The 15440-nt window shown below is 33.9% G+C and overlaps 1 protein-coding gene and 1 long non-coding RNA gene across 3 annotated transcripts; both read left to right on the plus strand.

The window, feature by feature from the left end:
- Positions 1–281: 281 nt before the first annotated feature.
- LOC140985746 (uncharacterized) lies at positions 282–6096 on the plus strand. Of its 2 annotated transcripts, XR_012176835.1 has the most exons (4): positions 282–626; positions 2168–3878; positions 3979–4190; positions 5788–6096. It is a non-coding gene; the product is annotated as an uncharacterized lncRNA (long non-coding RNA). The 2 variants fall into 2 exon arrangements; XR_012176834.1 differs by lacking the exon at positions 5788–6096 and having other exon boundaries at positions 3979–4546.
- Positions 6097–12157: 6061 nt separating this feature from the next.
- On the plus strand, positions 12158–13553 carry LOC140985945 (pumilio homolog 12-like). The gene is made up of 5 exons (XM_073453882.1): positions 12158–12675; positions 12754–12916; positions 12988–13154; positions 13251–13508; positions 13544–13553. The coding sequence occupies exons 1-5, from the start codon at positions 12317–12319 to the stop codon at positions 13551–13553; spliced, it is 957 nt and encodes a 318-aa protein (XP_073309983.1). The 5' UTR covers positions 12158–12316.
- Positions 13554–15440: the final 1887 nt, after the last annotated feature.

Genomic DNA, 15440 nt, shown 5'->3' on the forward strand with positions numbered 1-15440 from the left:
TGGTTATGGACAGTAAGTTGGTTCGGTATGAGTCATAACTGATACCCATGCACCGTCACTCATAGAATATCTCACCACTGAAAAACGGTTTCTTTCACTTCCTTCGATACTCTTATCTAATACCTTCAAACTTAAATATCTAGATGTCTAGAGTATTGATACTGATTGACTACATTGTTTAAAAAAAAAAATTTGTGGACATGCATCGAATTTCTAGTTAATTATTATGAACTAACTAACACGGATAAGTTCTTTTGGCTCATTAAAATGTGCAGGGATAAGATCCATAATCAGTTCTACCAGTCTTGCCAAAGCTTATTAATAAATTATAAAGTGAGGTTCCTCTTTAAAAACCGTTTTCGGTTCAGCCTTTTTTCTCTTATGAAATTGCCCTTCGGACGTTCATGGCTTCACGCGTTCAAGGTATGATGGAAACAATAGAAAATTACGTTCAAAACTTCTCCATCCCTTATAGATTTTGCCCGTTATATGATAATCATCCACTCAACTCATCGATTTGCAGTTTATGTTCATATTTTATCTGGACATCGATTTGATTTTATTGTTCATATTTTATCTAAATCTTGCTACTATTGACGTCTTACCTTTTCATCTTATCGATCAAGGTAATGTCCTAATCTTTTTGCTCTATTTTCTCTGTTAGTTAACCATGTACTCCAAATGCTTGATGAAATTTCTCAGTTGAAAAATACGTGTTAGCTGTTACTGCCTATCTGAATCTCAGGATGTAAATATGAAATATAGATGTTTGCAATTCTGATTCAGAGATCACGAGTTAACTTAACGTGTGTCTATATGATATTTAGTGTTTAATTTAATCACTCGATTCATTACACTAAATATGGATATTTTACCCAACCTTTTCTTCCGAACTTGCCACCGAAGAGTTTGCTCACTGGTTTGGTTTTTGCAAATGTGGTTCTCAATATATTTTCAAGTGTTTTTAATTTAAAGTGTGCGAGGCTATATGTGATACTCTTGTCCCACATCTGAAAAATCAAAGATTTAAAATGAGTTTATAATGGCTTACAATGGACTTCTATAGCAACTTGGGTTAATCATTTTCGTAAAGCGAGGACGAATACGAAGTAGTTGCTATAGGGGCCCATTGTGCAGTCACGCAGACGCGGGTCCGGGCTCGGGGCTTGACAGAATGGTATCAAAGCCGGTCACCGGCATGGAACACCGGGAAATAAGTGCTATGTAGGGCAAAATGCTACATGCATCGGAGCCACTTCTTGAACCTGCGGGGCAAAGTGCTACATGACGGGAGCCACCTCTTGAACCTGTAGGAGCCACCTCTAGATTCTCGGTGCTGGTGGAGCGAGGGGTCAGGCCGCGACGAGGACGTCGCGTTCTGAAGGAGGGGTGATTGTGATACCCTTGTCCCACATCTGAAAAATCAAAAATTTAAAATGAGTTTATAATAGCTTACAATGGACTTCTATAGCAACTTGAGTTAATCATTTTCGTAAAGCGAGGACGAATACGAAGTAGTTGCTATAGGAGCCCATTGTGCAGTCACGCAGACGCGGGTCCGGGCTCGGGGCGTGACACTATAGATCATGGAGTTTAGTACATAATTCGTTTAATTATCTGTCCTTTTTATTTTCTTTCTTGGGTATTTTATGGCTGGAAGGCTTTGGATGTGTTTTAGGGGGTTTTGTGAAGAGATTTCATAAAATTATTCTAAGTTGATGATGAACTTCGGTTTTATTTAGATGACAGAGATTTGTTAATACAGATTTTAAATCTAAGACAAAGTGCTTCATGCAAAATCCTTTAACCCTTATTTTTGTGTTTATCAAAGGCAGTACAAAGTACTTAATTTTTTTTTTTAAGTTAATGATTGAAAGGGATAATTTGAAGTTCACAACAATTTGGTATTATTATAATTAACAAGACTTTGGGTTTTATTCCTTTGGTAATTTACATCTAATAAACAAAAATTATGTTATTCTCATGGTTGTTGCTTCATATGCTATTAACCTTTTGAAGAAACTCGATCTTCGAACTAACTGTATTCCCCTTCACTCTTTGCGGCATATTATATATTTCATGTATTGTTTCTACAATTCTCATGCATTGAATTCATATTAATTTGTAGTTTTTTTCATTCTTTCCTTGCATGAATTGAAATAATTAGGTGTTGGGAGCAATTGTGGACTATGGCTTGAGCGACGCAGATTCTGAAGTTTCCATAATTGATAAAGAGAAGCACCAATTTAAAAGCTTAGTACTTGTTTCAGAGAATTTAACGGCGCAAGTTGTTTCTACCCGCATAAGATTCTTTTTACTGCTTCAAACTTTTGCCATACAGGTTCATATAATTTATTATTGTGGTGCAAGTAAATATTTTATGATTTTATTACCTAAGCCTATTTCTTTAGTTATTTAGTTTATCCTAGAAACAATTAAAGTTGTGGTTGTGTACAAACTGAAATTATGATATTGTAGTCGAATTATTATAGCAAATAGTTGATGTATTGAAATCTAGAAGCATGAGATTGGATGGAGTCATAGCATAAGGTCGCTATCTGGAAATGAATATGAGAAATTATGTCCTCCAATTGATTCCAAATTGGATAAGAATGGTGGTGTTTGCCACAAGTCATGGCCATGTCAAAAAAATTTTTCATCCGGAAATTAATATTTGTAGTTGTAATCAATTCGTTTTTGGTTAATGTGTGAGGTCTTAGGTATGCGAAATGAAATATTATTTATTTTGCAACAAAAAAATGATGTCAAGCATTTTCATGTCTTCATGTTTGGTAAATAATTAACTCCTTTATCCATCATTCCCCGCACAATTCTTTTAAGCTTAGTTCCTGTAGTGATACACTAAGAGCTTCCGACATTACGCCCCTAAAACATCATGTAGGTTTTGACAAGAGCATGTGGTTTATTTAGCATATTCACTTCAAAATTCAAGGTTTCATTCTTTATTTTTCAACACCTCGATATAAAATTTATTTGATAAATACAAAAGATCATATTATTAAATTTTATATCTTTTTTTATTTGTATAACTCCATAACATAATCAAATATTTCTAGAATAAGAAGTTATTGCACACGTGCAACAGTTATATTACATTAGACTCGTGTAATGCGTGTGCCGCAGCTGTTAGACCTTATGGTTTTGAACAAATATATTACTAAAATGTAATTTCATCTGCATCCCCCTTTTTCCAATGCCTCAACCATGTTAATCTGCCAATTCACTTCAACTACCTATCCATGTTGTCTAATTTCCATGCCTTCATCATTAATTTATGCATTCTCCATTGGACTGACCATTCATCCAACGCTCTTCGTTTGGCTAACCCCTACGCCAACGCCCTCAAAATTTCCCTCTTACATTCCCAAAGGTTGCCTCATTGTTGCTTTGTTGTGAATATCAATATTTTTGAAATTTTTTTATTATTTGACATAAGGTATTACGTGACTGCTTGATTGAGTATTTTTTAGGTGAGTATTGCTTTGATTTTCAAAGTGCTGCATAGTTGATTGCCTGAGTATCGGCGTGTCACTCCTCTGTTCGTTGTGTTCTATTTCTAGTACATGTTTTGTTAGTGAATCTTGGATATATGGTTAGTTTGATTAGTTTGGTTGCAAGAGAAAAATTGGTAAAACTAAATCTCCCCCTTTTTTCCAGATCTCCCCCATTATTTTCTCTTATTGCAATTGGGGTTGTTGCATTCTTCCGTGTGAGTATATCCAAACAAAATTCAAAAATTTAAACCTCCATAATCCAGTTTCGATGGACTACAGACATATTCCCAAATTATTGAACGATTTTTCATGTTTAGATTCTTCACACGTATTGAAGAGATCGAAGTAGATTATAAATATGTGGTATTGGTCAACTTCCTCTTCACCAATCTCATAAGAAGTATGTGGTCAACTTATTTTTTATGCGTTATAGTTCATAATTGATCCTAATTTCAATGCACAGTTCTGCTCGATGTGCTGTTACGCTCACAAAATGGAAATTATCCATTAGAGTAAACACATCCGCCAACTGTTTGACAAAATTTTTCTGGCAAAAATTCAGTCTCTTCGTTAGATTATTATCTAAATTTGAGGATATAACATGGAAGATAATTGTTTTACAATCTAATTTTGTCAAAATGTGTTATTCAGAGATTTTGAGTTTTCAAATGTGTAGTTATGATATTAAGCGTGTAATTTCATCATTTGGGTTATTACATTTGGATATTTTACGTAGTTACTTCTTGCCCCGAACTCATTTTTTCCATTTTTTTTTCTTTTCTAGTTTTAAGTGATGATTGAGATTAATAGGCCTTATAGTGGTTCATAAGATAAATTGTGTGCAAATGAACTAGTTGGGCATCTGAATGAAGTGGCATTTATAAATTGATGAGATACTTAAATATATGTATGTGAAGAATATGTCATTCATACCAAACATGCCATACTTTTATAACAATTTTTTGAATTTTCATGGGATTTGGTTTTGTGCTCAAGGTTGATGAAAAATGGTAATGCTTGTGCTTGATATATTATTTGATATACTGCGGTATTTTAACTAGATTAGTCAAATTATCTTTCTATTTATTTGGTATTTTGAACTTCGAGAAAAATTTAGTATAAAATTTTCTCATTTGGTACTTCATGTTTAAATGAATTACCTTAGACTAGAAGAAAACGTGAAGAATTCAGAAATTCTAGAAGAATCATGTAGCAAACACTTCGAAAACGCAGCAGCACATCTACCGAAAAATCAGTCGTCTTGTAAAATTCCTTTAACCTTAATTAACCGTTTGATCGGACTTAAACTTTTACAGTACGTTCATAAGTACGTCCATAACTTATGAACGGTGAAGATCGGGTATGAAAGTCTTTTTGACCTGCTTATGGACAAAAAACCATAGGTATGCTGTCTCCGCCTAAAATCTGAGCAGTTTTCTTGCGAAGGCTATAAAAAAAAACTAACCGTTGGATTTTGCTGAAATTTGATTATGTTATGCGAAACATACCGAAGCATATTCTGAAAGGTGAAGATCGGATTCTGAGCACCCAAGCGAGAGAAATAATTTTCTGAACTTGGACAGAATTTTGATGACTGCAGCAGAATTTTGGAGAGCAAAATTTCGAAAATTCTTGGGAGTCATTAGAGAGAATTTTCGAAAATCTTGTATAAATGGTGTGAAATTTGAATGGGAGGGTCCTCATATTTATAGCGGTGAGTTGAAAATCTTACCATAATTCGATTGATATTCTTTCCAAAATTTGGAGATGCTCCTTCCATAAATTTTGAGATACTCCTTTCATAAATATTGATATGCTTCCTTGTTGAGAAAAGATGTCTTGTATGTAATATTTTCTTCAAATTTGATTGATATCTAGCCTTATTTCGAAATTAATATATGATTTGTACTGAATTTTGAATTTCATGTATTTATTGGCTTGGAATTTCTAATACAATGTATTATTTAATATTTTCGAATTTATTATAACTCGAAAATAAATTCTTATACATGTCTATATTTAATTAAATAATTACATGCCCAAAAATTTGGGTTCTCACACTGAATATATATGAATAGTAATCTTTCACACTCAAATGTTGTTTACGTACTCAACTAAGTTTTGAATGAATCTTATTATGGGTATGAGTGAATAATTTACAGAAATTTACGAATGAATCCGTAAATTTATATGTAATATGTTATTCACGTGCAACACATTTGCTCGATTGCATTAACATATTATAATTGAGCATTTTTTCAATTCTGAGTAGGTGTAATTTTAAAAAATGATTTGCGGTAGTCATGTAGAGGGAGCTGGTTGTCTTGGAGGCGGCACACAAGTGCCAATAAATGAGCTGTAGGAGGGAAAAGTATCGGTGTGGTGGGACATTGAAAACTGTCCTATCTCGAAAAACTACAGCAATTCGAGGAGGACTACATGTAACATTATCAATGCATTAAGGGGGTTGGTCTACTTGGGAGAAATTTCAATACATGTGTGCGGAAATACCAAAAATTTGTCCTTAGAAGTGCAAAATGTGCTCAACTCCACATGCATGTCGGTAATCCACACCCCATCTAGTACGTGTATGCTTTCTTAATCAATTTTGATTTATTAATGAATTGTTCCTCATTTCTTTTCTAATACTGGAAAAGATACTGCTGAAAAGAAAATCATCACTGATATGGTGTTTTGGGGATATAGGAATCCCCCTCCAGCTAGTTACTTGCTAATATCTGGAGATATTGATTACATGTATGCGTTGAAAAGACTGAAGAGCCACAATTTCAAGATTATGTTAGCGGGTCAAAGATTTACTTATGAGACTTCTTATATGACGGATATTGTATGGGTTTGGGACAAATCCGCCGGGCGCCCACCTTGTAATAATTTGTCCCAAACCCATACAATATCCGTCATATAAGAAGTCTCATAAGTAAATCTTTGACCCGCTAACATAATCTTGAAATTGTGGCTCTTCAGTCTTTTCAACGCATACATGTAATCAATATCTCCAGATATTAGCAAGTAACTAGCTGGAGGGGGATTCCTATATCCCCAAAACACCATATCGGTGATGATTTTCTTATCAGCAGCATATTTTCCTGTATTAGAAAAAAAATGAGGAACAATTCATTAATAAATCAAAATTGATTCAGAAAGCATACACGTACCTGATGAGTGTGGATTACCGACACATCGTTGGATTTAAGCACATTTTGCACTTCTAAGGATAAAGTTTTGGTATTTCCGCACACATGTATTGAAATTTCTCCCAAGTAGCCCAACCCCCTTAATGCCTTGATAATGTTATATGTAATCCTCCTCGAATTGCTGTAATTTTTTCGGGATAGGACAGTTTTCAATGTCCCACCACGCCGATACTTTTCCCTGCTGCAGCTCTTTTATTGGCATTTGTGTGCGGCCTCCAAGACTACCATCTCCCTCCACATGACTACCACAAATAATTTTTTAAAATTACACCTAATCTGAATTGAAAAAATGCTCAATTATAATATGCTACATGCAATCGAGCACATGTGTTGCATTTGAGTAACAAATTAAATATAAATTTATGGATTCATTCGTAAATTTCCGTAAATTATTCACCCATACCATAATAAGATTCATTCAAAACTTAGTTGAGTACGTAAACAACATTTGAGTGTGAAAGATCATACTCATATATTCAGCATATTAAAAATATAGAAAACTTTATAATATCCATGTTAATCTTAACGTCATATCCTCAATAACTCGAATATTCTAAAAAACCTTGTCAAAAATGTCTGGATCCCAAAAAATTACAAAAACAATGTCACGATGCAATCTGAATAAATTATTTTTAATTGCCATAGTATGCAATAATTCCCCGTAGCCTTGAAAATATTTTTTTAGCTTCTATTCATTTAACTATACAATAAACGTCCCCTATACACGTCAGATGCCAAGTTAACTCCTTTGATGATCACTAAACATGTATGAGGTCAACTTTTTTTGAACTATTTGAAGCATGAACAACAATTCATTTAAACATGAAGTACCAAATGAGAAAATTTTATACCAAATTTTTCTCGAAGTTCAAAATACCAAATAAATAGAAAGATAATTTGACTAATCTAGTTAAAATACCGCAGTATATCAAATAATATATCAAGCACAAACATTACCATTTTTCATCAACATTGAGCACAAAACCAAATTCCATGAAAATTCAAAAAATTGTTGTAAAAGTATGGCATGTTTGGTATGAATGACATATTCTTCACATACAGATATTTAAGTATCTCACCAATTTATAAATGCCACTTCATTCAAATGCCCAACTAGTTCATTTGCACATAATTTATCTTATACAACCATGATTCAAACTGCTCAAGAACCTAATCAAACTAAACTGAACCACTATAAGGCCTATTAATCACAATCATCACTTAAAAATAGAAAAGAAAAAATAGTGGAAAAAATGAGTTCAGGGCAAGAAGTAACTACATAAAATATCCAAAAGTAATAACCCAAATGATGAAATTACATGCTTAATATCATAGCTACACATTTGAAAACTCAAAATCTCTTAACGACACATTTCGCTCCAGAGTCCGAGGAACGAATTCAAGATGCAACGGATACAATAATTGAGTCTCACTGTACGATCAGTTTCCCGTCTATATATAGAGAAGATCAGTGAAGACGAAAACAACAGAGAACCATACAACACCAGAGAGAGTGTGGTAAAAAGAAAGGGCACTCTTATTTGCCTATCAGCTTTCAAGAAGCATCCAGTCCAGAGGTACACTTCAACGTATTATCAGCTTAATTTAGAACCTCACTTCTCTCAGTGTGTGAGAACACTTTTTCATTGTTCAGTTCTTACACACGAACACACACCACCACTCAAATACAGTCTTACACAAAGACGTTAAACTTGTGTATGTAGTCTTTCTCACATAGACGTAAAAGAAGTGTTGGCTGGAAAGTGTTGCCTTCAGTCTAGACTAGGAGTTCATTTAGACAGTGGATAAGTCCTAAGCTGGGTGGGTTTGTACAAGTAGTTGTATACATCAAAGTCTTCTAGTGTATACTACCCGAGGTGATAGAAGGGGTGACGTAGGAGAAGTTGAAGTCTCCGAACATCCATAAACATATCTTGTGTATTTAACTGACTAACTGCTTTTTTCAAATTGACTTGATCAGTTAGAGCATCCGTCAGTTCAGTTCTTACCATAACTGAACTGATATATAATATAACTGATCACCTGCTTTTCAGTTATTCAGTTTACATAAGTTAAAACGTTTTCTAATATAACAGTTTTCTTCACGAATGATTACTTCGAGTTTCTTCCGCTTGGCTTTAAACCAAACTCGATTTAATTCATCGGTGTTAATATTCTTAGAACACGAGCTATTGCAGCTCATTGGAGAATATAGTGTTCGAAGCATCTTCGAATGTGCTATCACACTCGATCCTTCAACATTGCATGCAATCTCAAATAGGTTTCTACAAGCATCTCGAATGCATTCCAATACACGTTCTTTTGATATTAATGAACTCATTTAAAAAAAAAAAGAAAGATAACATGGTTTATCTTATAAACACATGAACTAAATTTTTGCAACAACCCTAATCATTTGTATGTATCATTTGAATATAAATGACGAAGAATATGATAAATTTGGAGGTCAGAATATGGGAAAATGCAATTTAATTTGATATATTTTAATAAAGTTTATGCATTACAACTCTATTCTAGAAGGAACTCATAAATCACTTCTTAAATTATTTCTCTTTATTATAGATAATTTTTCTATGGTCGTGTGTGTCCATCAAAATAATGGCGAATGTATATATTAGCAAATGATTTGTGAGGAAAGTAATAAAATTGCATCGTAGCCTATGTCTTCCATGTTTTATTGTAACTTTTGTTGAGCGTCATTGAATTTTGGTTGGATGAATTAAGTTTCCAGCACATGATATTCCAACTTGCAAGTAATATCATGTGTACTTCTAATACACCAATATATCAAAAGAAATATTGGTAATAACATAAGTTGAAGAAACTACAATACATTTGTAAAGTAAAGATAATTGATTTCAAACAAAATAAAAGTTTTAAACAAGAGTCATCATGTCGGATTCAATCAAGTGTCACTCACCTCCCATGAGTCTTTTCTATTTCTTTCCAAAGTAAAGTAGCTAGGGTCTTCCAACTCTTTTGTATTTGTGACATATGTCCTGGGAGCTACTGCGGCACCTCTCCCTTTAAGAGGCTCTTGAATGTCCAAATAGTATTCGCAACACAAGCAAGGTGATGTTCACGGGAAATGTAGGGTCCGATTCCGGCAAATATCATTAGTACAGACGCAGAGCTTTGAAATTGTCCTCAGCCTGAAATCACGAAGAAGACAGTTAGAAGGGGGCCAGGAGGCTGGCGTAGCCCTTCCGACGCTCAAGTCAGTGACTAAGGATATGAGTGAAGAGCAGCTAAGGGTGCTGCTGAAAACAATATAGTGAATGAAATATCATACGCTCAAACCTGATATTTATAGGAGAATATCTGGACCCTTGATGGACTTGTCTTCTATTTGAGCTAGGAATGGATCAGGGGTAATGGGCACATCCATGAGATATCACAAGGGAAGAACTAAGCTTCAGTGGTCGTGTACTAGGATGGGCCAACAGAATGTTGTAATTCTCATTTTCAGCGCTGGTGTAGTAAGTCTGAAAATTCCTCGTCTGCGGAGATCAGCATGCGGATTGGTGTATCATTAGCCTATCAAGCCCCACCTTTATCACATCAACAAGCATCCTCTTGTCGACAGAGTCTTAATTACCATCTTATCAAATAATTCAAATATATTAAAATGAAATAACACAAATAATATCAAAATTAAAGTAAATTCACAAGAAATATGAATCCCAAAATCAAATTCGACATACCACTTGGGATATCAATCATTTTTATTCCGTGGAAATGTAGTTCATCAACGACTTCTCGGGTGATTTTTTCGAAGTTTCCGTAAACAGAAATTGAAATTGTGATGTTATAATTTAACCGTCAAAGTGACAACTCTCCATATCCCACCAAATCAGGACTTTTGCTTCCTTATACTCAATGAGATTCATTTTTTTTATAAATAAGCGTCAGCGAGTTGGAAATTTTGTAGAAAGAAAGTGTCACTATACTTGATGAGAGAATAATAAGTTATCGAGTTTTACAAATGAATCCTTAACCATATATATATACAAGATTCCTCCAAGAATGGATGACTAAGATCTTTCTAATAAATGGTGGAGATCCACTCATCCACTCTTCAGAGTATTTACACTAATCTATACAACAGTGGGTTTTAGAACTATTTACACATTTATATTCTAAAAAAGACAGAGAGTCCTAAAATAGTCTAGATCTTCCTCTAAGTTTCTACATTTACCTATATTGCCCTCAAAGCTTATAGACTTAGACTTCTTCACAATATTCTAGATCATTCCACATGACCTTGGAATGTTCAAGTCATGTCCACTACATTCCAGATCCTTCCACACAAACCTAGAACTTTCAAACCTTCTTTCTTCACAGCTTTTCTAGAATATTTTTTAGGATTGAAAATGAATTCAGTAGAGATGAATAAATTATTTTAAAATTTGACGGGTTTAAAATTAACAAGTGATCAACCTGTTCAGAAACAATCTTCTGATAGTTTAACAATAATTTCAAGAAAATTATGACTACGCGGTAACATGAAACATGTACTCGTGAAGTCTGATATGCATTGAGCATGGATCATCTGGCATTTATTTGCCAACGTGAATTATTTGTGGCATTGCATAAACATCTATGCATTGTGATCTTTGAACTTTTTTTTTTTTTTTTTTTTGTATGCTTTTGAACCAGAAAAAGGAGATGAACGATTATTGTGTTGAAAGATCTTTGAAAAATGTAGAAGAGTTTGCATAAAAAATCAAAATTAAGTGTGTAAAAAAATAAGCAAACTAAATATATTTTCAGAAATATTGAGAAAAAGAAGTTTTTCCAAAAACAATATTTGTTAGTTGCTCTAACTTAATAGATAGATTCAAAAAATAAATTATATAGTAAAGATTATTATTAGTATATATTATTATACTTTAATAAATGGAATTTGACCAGTCTAAATTCATAGAAGGGTACAAAAGATTCTAAGAACTTCTTTTTCCAAAAAAAAATATTTATGCGAACCGATTCACACAAAGAATATAGAATCCTGGAATTCTCGGATTCTATGCTTAATATGATTTGTCACAAATTCATACACCAAACATCACATAATTAATTATATTATAAATTATCTCATATTTTATGTAATTTTTTATTATTATTTATATTAGATGTCTGTTTTTACGGACATCAAATATTCATCTTAGTCTTATTATCGATTCAAATAATCTAGAAATGATAACGAATTGTCATTATCATCCCGGATCAGACGTGAATTAAATTATTATCATTATCACCCCTTCAAATATCGATTGAATTAACCAAAAAAATCTTCAAATTTACTTTAAAATATTGATACAACAATAAAATTTCATATATAAATAATAATATTAATTAAACAATACCTATTTTTTTTAATATTTAAAATTATATTCGATTTTTTTTTATTATTTAAAAAAAAGCGTATCTTCGTTTCCAAACTGAATCCCAATGCTTCTGCAAACTCGGTCGAATCTCTAATCCAAATCCTTACAGAACTGTTGAGTTGAACTGTCTTCTTGAATTTCCCCACGCGAGAAAGCATCCGGTGGTGACAGGTTTCCGATGTTTGACAATAACACTTCAGCGCCTGTTCCCGCCGGATACAGGCCAACCCATCTTAAACAGCCGTACCCAGCTGTTTATTTTTTAGAAGAATTGAAGGGAAAAGTGTTTTGGGAAGCAATGGATCCGAACTGTTGCCACTTCTTGCATCAGGTACTCGAAAGAAGGAAACCGGAAGAAATGCAAATGATCTATTCTGAGTTGAAAGATCAGATATGTGTTTTGATGCTCGATCGGTTCGGGAGCTATGTAATCCAAAAGCTCTACGAAGTCTGCGACGAGGAACAGATGAATCAGTTGGTTTTTTCAGTCACCGCTAATGTCGATGTACTCATGGCTGTGTGTCTCAACTCTCAAGGGTATGCTTACAACTGCTTCTATAAACGATAATATGCGTTGTAATAAATCGATTTCTGAATTTTCGTGTTTCTTTGCAGATCAAAGTCCATGAAGAAATTTCTGGAGTGTCTCATGACACCAGAGCAGATATCTCATATGATATCCATCTTCCAACGCCTCACGGTTCCGCTCGTAAACAACGAGATTGGTGTTGAAGTTATTCGCCATTGCTTCGATATCTTCCCTGCGAAACAAACTCAAGTATTTATCACTGAATCTCTTCCTAGTTTTATGAATTTACCATATCTGTAACGGCACTTGTGTTTACCCAGATAATCGATGTGATAGCTGATAATCTTTTCGAAATCGCCACCAAGGAAAGCGGGTCCTTCCTTCTTCGGGATGTCCTCGATTCAGAAGTCTTTCTACTGGAAAGCCGACAGCGTGTTCTCACAGAAATAATAGCCAATGTACACCGTTTGTCTCGTGATCCATGCGGGTATGTATACAACATAGTCACACACACTTTTCCTTTTCATATCCCTCGTGCAAATTTGCGTATAAAATCCATACCTCAACATTTTTCTGGTTTCAGGCATAACGTGGTGGGGTGTGTAATAAATTACAGGATGCAGGATGGGGTAAGAGATATAGTTGCTCGACTTACAGGGACTTTCGCTTGCATGTCTATGACCAAATATGCAACCAATGTTGTATTGAAATTGATTGAGAATTACAAAGAAGAATACGCACCCCAAATCATCGATGAGATAATATGCAGTTCTGATTTCTCGAGAGTACTACAACATCCTTGTGGCAAAAAAGTTCTTGAACGCTCGGTACCATTAACAACGCTCATCTTTATCTCTTTATTTACAATCTGGCTAGCTCGAATTAAACAAAATTTAAGGTTAATACAACCTTATACGATCTCGCAGGGAACTGTACTCAAGAGTTTGAATCATCAGATTGCCCTACACTCTGATCACTTACATAGCCACCGCCATGGAAAGAACACTCTGCCTAAATAGCGGGGAAGTGTACCCAAGATTTTGAATCACCAGATTCCCCTACACTCTGATCACTTGCATAGCGATTGCCGTGGAAAGTGCATTAAGCCTGAATGGAAAAGATAGAGGAATGAATACTGAGAAATATGACCTCCTTTCTGCTTGGAAACCTTTCCCCACTGTGCACATGACTTTGATGTTTGATACTGGTATTTTTTTTGTTTTAGGGTGTGGTTTTGGAGATTGAATGAATGACTTTATTATTACTTATTATGTTCGTCTTCTGCCTTTAGAGTTCCATCCTATGTCAAGATAGACTTCCTCTCTTGATTATTTGAATCTTTTATTTCCTTCATATTGATTAAATTCATATTATGCGCACCTAATCGATAATCTTAAAGTGCTTCTGAATTATGATTATAGTTTCTTAAGTATATATTTTTGTGGGAAAATGTGGAACCAATTCTGGTACCGGAAGGCTGAAATCCAGTAATGGACTGTAATAAGACAACAATCGCTTACTATTTAATTAAGTTTGAGGGTTCCATAGAAGCTGTATTTTGTGTCATGGTGTAACATTTTGGAAAGTTCTGGCCATTAGTTAACCACATGCTCAAATTGTTCGACGAAATTTCTTATTAAAATCAAGTTAATTAACGATTGTCTGAATCTCAGGATGAGCATATGGGATAACATGAAATGTTTCAGGGTACATTATTTCGTGGAATTTTACTCTTGAGCTATCATTCGCTAATATTGATGGCTAAAATCTTCTCTTATATTTGTGAATGTTCTTTATTGCTTTTCATTACTTGATTATATGGTTTGATTAGTTGAGAATAGTTGAATGTAAAGTTTAATCTTTTCCTATTATTTGTAGTTCCTGTTGGGGTTTAATGGACTAAGTGTTATTCTAAGTTTGCCTTATTTACGCAGAAAATTGACAAAATGTATGCTACATTTACTGGAAAAACTCTTGAGGAGGTTCAAATGTACACAGAGAGACCGGTTCTTTTCTGTCTGAGGTGACAATGTGGTATATATAAGTTCCCTATGACAACTGATGATGCTATGTTAACTTTTTTTTTTGGTTCTAGTAAATTTATACATGGTTGAGGTAAAGGTAACTTTTGGCTGAAGGGAGAGCAGAGTAGAGTGGTAAAACTTGTGAAATGGATGAGTTGTTTCGTGTGATATTGGAATGGTGAGACTATCAAACATGTCGAAAGTCTGGGAAACTCCAGTTTCTATGAGCTAAAATTACTTTTGAATGTCTTGAGAATTACCAATAAGTTGCAGATCTCGACCAGTGATAACCCGGAAGCTTGCATGTATGCCGCGCGTGTTTCATATAAGCAAATTTTCATCAAAAAAATTCAAGCCGAAGCAATATTTTGTAAAACATTGTGATGACCGCGGAGTAGAAATGGTGAAAAGTGTCTTGTATATAATTCTGGATAAATATATTTATGAAACATGAATACTTGGATTAACACCTATTTTCGTCCCGATAACATGAATATCCTCAAGTCGACAGATCAAACTGAACCATTTTCAAGTTGAAATTCAATTTCTTCTCAACTACACGACCTATTGAATAAAATTTAGAAATGATTTTTGCAAGAATTTTAGAAGTTATTACAACGATTATTTTAAAATGATAAATTTTGAATTTATAATTTTTTTATAATAAATATTTATACGATTATTCAAATTTTAAAAAGTACAGATAAGAATTAATATATATATTTGTAATTTTAAAATTTTGGAGGGAT

This window comes from Primulina huaijiensis, chromosome 10, assembly GCF_012295235.1.
Source record: "Primulina huaijiensis isolate GDHJ02 chromosome 10, ASM1229523v2, whole genome shotgun sequence".
Taxonomy (NCBI): Eukaryota; Viridiplantae; Streptophyta; class Magnoliopsida; order Lamiales; family Gesneriaceae; genus Primulina; species Primulina huaijiensis.

Coding starts and splice junctions, on each gene's coding strand:
- LOC140985945 (XM_073453882.1), top strand. CDS start 12,317: ATGTTTGACAATAACACTTCAGCGCCTGTTCCCGCCGGATACAGGCCA. Junction 12,917..12,987: donor TCCCTGCGAAACAAACTCAA/GTATTTATCACT, acceptor GTGTTTACCCAG/ATAATCGATGTGATAGCTGA. Junction 13,155..13,250: donor TTGTCTCGTGATCCATGCGG/GTATGTATACAA, acceptor TTCTGGTTTCAG/GCATAACGTGGTGGGGTGTG.